At 39.2% G+C, this 10704-nt stretch overlaps 1 protein-coding gene across 7 annotated transcripts in view; it reads right to left on the bottom strand.

Moving 5' to 3' along the window:
• Positions 1-3846: 3846 nt before the first annotated feature.
• Positions 3847-10704, bottom strand: part of INO80D (INO80 complex subunit D) — a 66966-nt gene continuing 60108 nt past the window's right edge. For all 7 annotated transcript variants that reach the window (XM_060194064.1, XM_060194065.1, XM_060194062.1 and 4 more), the window contains one exon: positions 3847-9148. In XM_060194064.1, coding sequence (XP_060050047.1) covers positions 7983-9148 — 1166 coding nt within the window. In that variant the 3' untranslated portion in view covers positions 3847-7982. The remainder of the gene's footprint in view (positions 9149-10704) is intronic.

Below are 10704 nucleotides of genomic sequence, written 5' to 3'. Positions count from 1 at the left end.
AGCAAAGTGCTACCACATCCCATATACACATCTCTGTACAGATATACACAAAAGGGTCTGTTTTCGCCCTTCAATCAGGGGGGAATTTATCCTAGCAAATCCCATTAACCACTAACCGAAGGGAGAAATGACACCAATACAAACTCCCTTCTTTCATTTGCATGCATATGTACAAGAAATATGCAGATTAAAAAAATCCATAAAGCAAGAGTGAATGAAACTGGAAGATGCTGCAAAAATGCAACTGTAAGAAAAGAATGACATATAAAACTTCCCTAAGATTTGACCAAACTGAAGATGAATGAGGCTTCAAAGACAACTACAAATTCAAGTGTATCATCAGAAGCTGTTTGGACAAATTTCAAAGTACGTCATTTTTTTATATTAAAAATACATGTGATTGGAGTATTTAATAACGACCCTAGTTTTGATAATTTAGACCACCATATACATAATTAATGTATAGCAAAATGACCATTTAAAACTCAAAGTACAGGAATGTGGTTTTTGAAAATCCCATATGGATCAGGTCAAAGTCAAGGGTAGCATAATTTTGCAAAAGGAGGGGGTGGAGGGCAAACTTCACAAATAGCACAACTGAGTAACTAACAAAAATTTAGCAATAACTGAAATCATCCCAGTTTTGAAAATATGTGTGGTGAAGTGATTACAACTCTTTAAACAAACCAGCCCCTTCAACAAATGCACTCTTCATAAAGGTCAGTATTTTTTAAATTTTACCAAGAAAAAGTAATCCACAATGCTATTCCACCTTAGAATTTGAAGAAATCTATATTAATATTCAACTGATGTCTGGTTCTACCACCCCAACAAGTAAACAATGCTCTTGTCTGTGTTAATGTCTGTCTGTCTTCTACTGTTATATTCAAAAGTGAGAGGTTGGTCTTTGAACCTGCTGTTTTTCATTATCATTTTAAAAACAAAGCCCAAGTTTTTCAAAGGGTTAAAATAAGATGCACAAGATATCAGAGCTAGCCTTTAAGCATAAAATAACAGTGAAGAGTGTTGTAGTTACACAACAGAGAAAATGAGAAAGTCACTCCGATACCCTCAATGAAATAAAACATTTCTACAGTACAGTTACCTTTCTGTTTACCTAAGCACACATTCATCTCACATACGTGCCCCAATGTATTTTTTTTGCATGTAAAAACAGAGACATATATATGCACACAAGTAATTTATTTCTAGTTTTAAGTCACAGTGGGAATTCCTTAGTGAGGAGGGATTAAGAAGTTCCTGAATAAGACACTGAGAACTAGATTTATTTTCTTCTCTATTTTACTTCCCAACGTACAGATTAAACCGCAAATTAAAGAATGAATCCATAGGAAATAAAAGAGGTCTTATGAAAAATTACGTTTACCAATTCCAGCTACAGTAGTTGGGAGTTTTACTTGATCTATCTACTTCTATTTACCCTGTAACTAAGCTTCTAGCCATCTTAACTGTAAACCACAGATCACTTACTAAAAAAAAAAAAAAAAAAAAAAAAAAAAAAAGCAAATTGTGATTACTGACAGTTCTACGAGCAACTAATAAATGGTTTAAAGGTGTTCTACATTTTGAGTGCCAAGGATATCCTTTTACTCTATGTATCTGCAAGGTAGCAAAGAATAGTTATACACCTTGACACGGCAGAGATCCAGTGTAGAAAGGTGTTTCACTAGTTTGTTTCATTTAAAAAAAAAAAAAAAAAGCTCATATATAAATTTTTAGCTATTAAACTAAACACATAGGCAACATGATTCATTACACTTAATAACAGCTTTAGTATAAAACATAATTTATGAGGTGATGTTAATAGCATAAATTAATATACCTTTTCTCTTAAAATCTACAATAAGTTTTCTGAAAGCTCATTGGGGAAGGAAATTTTTAAATAAAAGTTTTAAAGCTGTGCGTGACGGGAAAGGGTTCTGTCTGCTGAAGCGGAGATGAGAGCCTGCAGGAGAAAGAAGAGCTGGATGCAGTGCAGGACACTGTGGGCTACAGAAACCAGATGCTTTCTCTTTCTTGCGCTCTCGTCGATGATGAGTCACCTTTAGGTTCTTTTGAAAACTATTTTCTTGTTTTAAAAAACTGCCCTAATTTCCACAAGGAATCCCTGAGACATACTCAACACTATACAGTGAATAGAACCATCACTGTGGAGAGGAACTGATTCAACCCTTTTAAGCAGATGAAGACAACATCAACTGGTCACAAACTTCCCATCACTTCCACACTAATCTGCTGGAACCAACTGTACCTTAAGGATGCAGGGTGGAGTCATTTCAGGGCAAATCAGTCTATTCCCCAAGTAAAAGAAGTGGTGTGGCATTTAGCTACACTGGAGCCGTCTGCACTGCATGAACTTTTTTTCCAAGGGGAACTTTGGGTGCATATAAAGCTTACTTCAGTGGCCCCCAGCTTAAAACAAATGAGTTTATTATTCTTAGTCCAGAATCACTATGCATCATGAGAATCAAGTGCAAGGGCATAGTTCAGAAACGGGGGGACAGACTGAGGCAAGAGGGGCAGAAAGGAGGAAGGAAAAAAAAAACCTGTGTTGCCAGGTTTATGAGGAATTGAGGAACTGTGGTAGTTTTCTCTCAGAAGTTTCTTTTTTTAGACTATACTTCAGATCTCCACAAACTCTGCCATTCAAAGCAGTCAAACACTGTCAAGATTTGGGAACCCAAGGAAAAGAAAGTCATATCAAAATCTACTCTCTCTCTGTGAAATGCCACATTTCCTTTTATTACCTCTGTATCATAATAAAAACAGAGAGAGGGGTGCTAAGAACAAGAAAAAAATCTGGAGTGAAGCAAGAGTTTTTTCCATTTAGAAATAAGGGTCTTTATGTTTGACTCCCAATTTTCATTTTAATGACACTTAATAAGGGAAACACAATTCTTCAAACATGCTTATCGTGTTCTTTCCTATCTCACTGGCCAGAGGAAAATGCTTATTAGATATCCAAATATGTTTGTCACTGTATTTTATTACAAATATTTTAAAAGGTAACATTTAAAATGTTACCTCAACCTACTAACCATAGATTTTTTCTTTTTTTGGTTCCTTCCAGAATACTGGAAAGCTTATAAAGCCCGAGATAATAAGAAGTCATTAAATTATTTTTGCCTTTCTATAGAATGCCAGTTTAGAGTCTGTTTCCAATGTATTGGGTGGAAAAAATGATATATTTCCACCTACCCCACCCCAAGAAATATATTTCACATGAGCAAAAAAAAATCCTTAGAGAAATGTAGGTGTTCGTGAGTGAAGAGATACAGATGAAGAGTATTTATCACTACCATTTCTTTCAAGGAGTTCTCTCTATTGCCTCATTAAATTGCAGAGTTCTGTCAAACATTTCAAAAACCAGATTATTTTGCATTTGCCTGATTAACAACAGAATTTAATAGGATTTTCAAAAAAAGTTAAAAAGAGAATAGAAAGACTAGAAGATTTTAACTTTTCATATATGTCAAATAATTAGTGTTATTAACATCCTGAACTGTTTTTGAATGACCAATCCACAACAATCTTTTGAACTCCTTGGAGGAAAGGGCACAGCTTCACATAGACCCTGTTGATGAAGACGACCACTAGCCACCCCTAGCCTCCCAGGATACAAGGATACAGGAAAGACTGCAGGCAACTATCAAGGAATTAAGAGCATAGGAGTTTCCTACATGTGCTCAAGTTCTAGTGCCAATTAATAATAATAATAATAATAATAATAATAATAAAAATCTGAATGGAACAGGCCAATAGAAATATACATTCTTTCATAGAAGAAAAAAAATTTTTTAATTAATTAATTATTTATTCCCTTTTGTTGCCCTTGTTGTTTTATTGTTGTAGTTATTGGTGTTATTGATGTTGGATAGGACAGAGAGAAATGGAGAGAGGAGGGGAAGACAGAGAGGGGGAGAGAAAGACAGACACCTGCAGACCTGCTTCACCGCCTGTGAAGCGACTCCCCTGCAGGTGGGGAGCCGGGGGCTTGAACCGGGATCCTTATGCTGGTCTTTGCGCTTTGTGCCACCTGCGCTTAACCCGCTGCGCTACCACCCGACTCCCAGAAGAAAATTTGTACATGGCAGCTGTGTGTATCTGACATCAGTTCCTTTCTGCCACTATGCATTGTGAACATGGACTGAGAACCAACTCTGATAACAACAACAAAACAAAAAAAACAAAAAAACCCACTTTAGTGTTTGTCATGGAAAACATTGATTCTTAACTTACAATTGAGAAATTGGGCAGTCTTCAAAAAGGGCAAAGCTATCATAAATAATTACTTGGCGGAGATAAAGTATTAGCTTTCCTTAGCCTCAAGACAGTAATTAGACTTTAAGGAAAAGGAATAAAGACCATTCTCCCATTTAATCTCCATACCTACTGTCTGCTTCACATTAAATAATTACCTTTTTGTGGGGGGACATTAGATACACCACACCACCTGCCAACATGGAACTGCTCAGGAAGTCATTTCTAAAGCAGTAATAGCTCACATGGTAGGTTAGTAGAGAAAATAATCATTTACTATATAAGTTATATGGCAATAATTAGAAAAAAAAATTCCATTGCATTGTCTGTCACTTGGTGGGCTAAATGTAATTGCTACTTATTATTGTGAATTGTTTACTAGCTGTAGAACCTACCCAGATGTGCAAATTACTAAGCTGTCTCTACAGAGGAAAAAAATGTCTTAAGTACTTTGACTCAAATTCTATTAACAATTACGTAGACAGAAAAGGAGAGAAAAACCTCTTTTCTTCCAATGCTGTATAGCTCAGTCAGCGAGCACACATTAGAATGGAATTCAGATTCTCAGGGCACAGGATCTACCGACTAACTGCAACAACTCTGAAAAATTAAATCACATTAACATCAACAATCTAACTGGCCTGTGTTTATGGTCCCAAAGAACAGCAGAAACAGAGTGAAGCTCCTGTCGATATCTCTCACGAGTTTAACATTAGAATAGAAGCTGGTTTTTACCTAACTGGAACTTGATATAAATTTTGCTTTTGATTCCAGCATTGCATTACATAGCCTAGTACTAGTTTTAAAAAAGACACTAATGTTCATATCTCAGGATTAAAAAGTCACTTCATTCTTCTCTTTATATCTGAACTGCACTGACAACTAGTAAACCAGAAGTGCTCTGTCAGTTAGGAAAAAAAATATATACAATGGCTATCTCTGGATTCACAGAAGTTCTTCTCTTTTCCAAAAAGGGAATTCCATGACATGGCAAGAGCAAAGCAAATTGCAATCTCAAATATTTGTTTTGAAGCAGATAAGTGAGAGGAAAACTCAAGTCTTGGCTAATTCTTTAAATATCTACTGGTACTGTCCACAGGCTCCTCTCCCTTCAGCTACTATCTATCTGTGGGCATCTAAACAAAAATGAATTTACTCAAAGTTTTTGGTGTGAAGCTATAACTGGCAACATTCCTGATCATTTCAAGCCTCCTTACTAGAAAGCAGAAAAGGGCTTTTCTTTGCACACGGAACAGAAAATTACAAATAACAAAATGTGCAACTAGCTGCAAACTCAATTTTGATTACTGAAGAATTTTAAGCAGCGACTATGAGGCACAAATACCCAGAAAACAAAAACAGAGAAGTTGAAACTGACTACCCATGACTTTCCTTTTGCTGTCAAAGAAGAGCTGATAAGAAAGTCAATGTGCTGCTCTGTTATAATCTTTAATTAATACATAATATAGACTAAATAAAATAATTGTGAGTGGACAATTATTCAGTGATGATTACAATGGGATGTGAAACAGTTGAGCAAACTAAATGGCATGTTTGAGCAGAGGAAACTACTTATAATTGTTTCATGACATTATAGTAAGATAAAAAAGCTTACTAACAGCTGTTCACAGGTGAGCTATTCAAATTAGCTGTTCTCACCAGTCAGAATAGAAATTTATGGAGATAGCAAATATAAGTTTGCTTTGTGACATAATTTATAATTTAGAAAGTTCACAATCTTCAAAAAAGGCAAAGCTATTAAAAATAAATCTTCCAATCAATTATCATGATTAAAAAAAAAAAACCTAAATATATTACAAACATATTTTTGGCCCACAAAAAGAAACTTCAATAAATACAAAATAGGGCATAATGATTTCATACAGACATGTGACATTTCCCCTCTATAACCTCAGGCACATGGTTTCTGCATAATGCCTGCTGAACATCATAATCCCTTTAAAAAGCAGAGAAGGAAAAGCTTTCAAGAGAAGGGACTAGGTGGAATTAGCCTGGCATAAGGAGAATACATATAGGAAGTAGGAAAATACATCCAAATCTTTACCTATGGAAAAGGAATAAAGATCAACTATTCCCTGACAAATGAATTATTATATCACATCATTAATAGATATGTTCTTTCTACTTATCTCTTAAAATATATCTGTTAATTAGACTAGACTCAGGTATAAATAGCCAATGGTATCTTGGGAGACAGTGAAACTTCTCAGCAAAAGCAGAGGACAGTTGCCTCTGGAGGAGGGAGTTTTGGGGCAAAGGCAAGTAAAAAGAAACCTCACATATTCATTTCATAGTCACCCACTTACTTACTAAACTATTCAATATGGTTTTTAACCCTAAAATTCTGGTACTTAAAATTCCCCCAACGTATGCCTAAAGTACTTAAAATTTATTTTAAAAGTACCGAAGGGTGGGTAAAGTTTGTCTAATTTCTAGATTCTGCTTTGAAAGAAACATTAAAATGTTTATCCTTCAAATATTACACATTACTTCACAACTGTTACAATGATTCCACAAGTCTTCAACATTTTACAAATTTTACCAAAGAATCACTACTGTAAACATGGAAAATTCAAAAGCAAAAGATGGATCAAGGAGTTCACAGATCCCGTCTTTCAAAATCCATCTGACCTAGTTGGCTTTTCACATCAAAATGTTTTGATTACATCTTGTGAATGTATTCCGTGAGAAGGGGATTTGGAGACAAATGCATATCTGAAAAGGCAACAGAACTACCAGGCCTCAGGATTCCAGCAATCTTGCAGTCATTTCACATGCCCACAGCACTGCCATCAAGTCAGCTTTGTGGGCTTTTCTCCCCAGGCTAACCCCACAGAAAAGAGTTGTGCCAGTCACAACCAGGCGATCCCCCTCTCTCTATTCAGGAAACTTGGTTAAACCACTGGGAAAGAGCAGCCAACTTTACTAGGACTGTGAGATGTGGAGACAAGAAATAAAATCCTTACACTCATTACGGAAAGAAAAAGAAAGAAAGAAAGAAAGAAAGAGAGAAAGAAAAAAAGACAATCATGGGACAGCTGCTCCCTGCCCTGCACAAAAACACACACGTGAGTGCACACATACACACCGGCGGTCAAAAGACTTTAATTTTTTTTTTTTCAATGAAACATGATCACAATTAGGAATGGAATCCTGGCCTCATGTGGTGTTTAGCAGTTGGTGCTAAAGGCAGAGCCTTGATCTTACACTCCACACCATTTTCTATCTCTTACACAGGAACTCAAGTAGCAGGATCATTCTATCTAGAACCACCTATGTAAAGATCTAGCGACAGAATGGAAAGCGTTGATCTGAAAACTAGGAAATAGTAAAGGGCACTGGTAATCTGAGGTATCTTCCACTTCTAGGACTTGCTGCTAAAAATCAATTCTAGCCAGTCACTGTGCTGAACCACTAAGGAAACCACTGGGGTACAGTGAACCTGCTAGGAGGGAATGAGCACCAGTGCAAAGGAGCACATGTGAACACTGAAGCAAGGTCCACAGCAGGGTGACTTGCTTAACTGGAAAAGAGAGTTCCCCTCTAGTCCCCGTCTGGTTTTTTGTTTGTTTGTTTTTTGTTTTTTAATCTTCTTTAGGAAAAAGGGGGAGGGTGATAAAGAGGAAACAAAGATAGAAAAACACCAGGTTCCCCACCTGCCTGCAAACACACAGACACGCTCAGTTAGGGGAGGTAAAGGGAGAAGATGCATTATTGGTACTTGTAGCTGTGGCACCTGTTACTGTGAAGCCTGTCGGAGGGGCTATAGAGCTGTGGCTGGGCTGCAGGTCCTTAGGAATGCCACTGTGAGAACTCAGCTGGTGGCCAAAGGCTGCGCTGAACTGAGGGAGTTGCTGCTTGGGAGAGGTGGAGGCCATTAGTTCAGCAGAAGGCCCCATGCCACTGAAGCTGGTCTGCGGTAACCCCGGAAGCACGCTGGAGCTGTTGGGGGTCACGGTGGCGAAGGCAGGCTGTGTGGTCTCTGAGTTTGAAGTGGTGGGCGGTGTGGAGAGGGAAGTGGAGAGGAGATGTCCATCTGCGCCAAGGAGGTTGCTGAACGGAGAGGCATCTCCAAGGTTGACGGGGAGATTACCCCAGTGAGTTCTGGGGTTTACCACGCCTTCAAGCGGCATCTCGAGTTGAGTTGGGAGCAAATGCTGTGTCATGATGGGCATCTCTGCTGAGAAGGTAGCTGCCATATTGTCACCAGAGTAAGATGTTGTGTGAGGAGAGGTGATATGGTCACTGTAGGGAGACGGCACGTGCTCGCTATCATAATGGCTTCCATGGGGTGAGGAGTGTGAATGATCACTGCTGTATTGCTGTCGTGAGGTGATTAGGTCATCTGCCTTGCTCAGCAGCTGGGCAGGATGTGGCCTCTGGGAGGCATGGCTGCCATCATGAAGTCCATGAAACTGTCCTGGGAAGGCTCTCTCCCCAAGTGCACTCTGGCTGATCAGAGTGGCAGAAGTAAGGCCAACGTTGGCTGGGGCAGAGAACTGCCCTTGGATCTGCCCTGCCAGGGGTGTGGGTGGGTTAGACATGGTAGCAGAATGGAGCAGGTTCTCATCTAGCTCAAGACTAGAAAAATTATCATGTACGATCCGCCCATTCAACAGCTCCCCGAGGTCTGTGTTGACTTCTCGGCTCAAGGACTGAATCCCTGAAGCTCCAGTACCTGTGGAGAACACCCCTATTCCTCTATCTGACAACTCCTGGACTGGCACTCCGTCTGACTGTGTAAGTACCCCAATGGTACTCAGGCACTCGAGAGAGGTTACTGCCTGCAAGGCCCGTTCGAGTTCCTCAGCCTCTTCGGTAGTAGGGAGGAGGTCTCCGTTCTTTCCTGGGTAAACAAAAGTCACCAAGAATCAGAGCTTTTTGCCTGTTGTATACCACAAAATCATCCACATGGACAATTTGTTTAACAATATTACATTGAAGGGGGGGAAAAAAGTCCTTGTTAGCGAGACATTTCCCAGGTTTGGGGTGGAAGGAAACTGAAATGTTAATCCACAGTATAGGTCTGAAATGTCAAGCTGTCCTGATGCTTGTATTAAGTATCTTTCTAAAAACCACTTCATCAAAGTGTGACATTCTCAAGGACTGTAAAGATTACCAACTTAAAATACACGATGGTCGGGAGTCAGGCGGTAGCGCAATGGGTTAAGTGCAGGTGGCGCAAAGCACATGGATTGGTGTTAAAGATCCGGGTTTGAGCACCTGGCTCCCCACCTGCAGGTGGGTCGCTTCACAGGCGGTGAAGCAGGTCTGCAGGTGTCTATCTTTCTCTCCCCCTCCTCAGCTCCATTTTTCTGTCTTATCCAACAACAACAACATTAATAACTACAACAATAAAACAAGGGCAACAAAAACGGAATAACTAAATAAACATTAAAAATATATATATATGTATCAGGGGTTGAGCGGTAGTGCAGCGGGTTAAGCGCACGTGGCACAAAGCCCAAGGACGGGTGTAAGGATCCCGGTTTGAGCCCCCGGCTCCCCACCTACAGGGGAGTCACTTCACAGGTGGTGAAGCAGGTCTGCAGGTATCTGTCTTTCTCTCCCCCTCTCCTCTCCATTTTCTCTCTGTCCTACCCAACAACGAACGACATCAACAATAACAATAATAACCACAACAAGGGCAACAAAAGGGGGAAAAAATGGCCTTCAGGAGCAGTGGATGCATGGTATGCAGGCACTGAGCCCCAGCAAAAAAAAAAAAAAAAAAAAAAAACTTAAAAAAAAAAGTAAAGTGCATGATGATCATTTAATCATACATGTTTCTGCCTAAATATATAGCTATATATTAAATGTGATATATACCAAAGTCATTAAAATTGAAAACATCAATTTCCATAGGAGACACACTGTGTAGGAGTCCAGGCTATTCTATCTCTTCCAGCTGGAGGGGCAGCTGTGGACTAGAACAAAATGTGAGCATGTGCTATGGGCTAACACTAAGCACTCAGCTTACTTTGTGGGTTTGTTACTTTGCTCTTGTCATTCATTCTTCCATTTTCAACTCGCTTTCATAAAATGGAAGTCCAAGGGCTTACACTCATTTCAAACTCCAAACTGAAAAAAAACTATTTATTGCTAGGAACTTGATTAATCATCACAAAGTACCACACTTTTAACAACGAAAGGAACATTTTACAAACATCAAGGATTTCTTTGGGAAGTACTAGGGAATTAGTGGGAATAGAGAATTTTAGTTTGGGAAATATGCCCTTTAACCCATGGAACATGGGGTGAGATACCCTCAGCAAGGGGTCTCTGTGGTGGTGCATTTGGTGACGTGCACAATACCGTGTATGAGGACCCAGGTTCAACCCCCCATCTGTCAGCAAGGGGGAGGTTTCATGAGTGGTGAAGTCTGTTGCAGTGCTCTCTCTG

Source organism: Erinaceus europaeus, chromosome 7 (assembly GCF_950295315.1).
Source record: "Erinaceus europaeus chromosome 7, mEriEur2.1, whole genome shotgun sequence".
Classification (NCBI taxonomy): domain Eukaryota; kingdom Metazoa; phylum Chordata; class Mammalia; order Eulipotyphla; family Erinaceidae; genus Erinaceus; species Erinaceus europaeus.
This window is presented reverse-complemented; position numbering and strand designations above follow the sequence as displayed.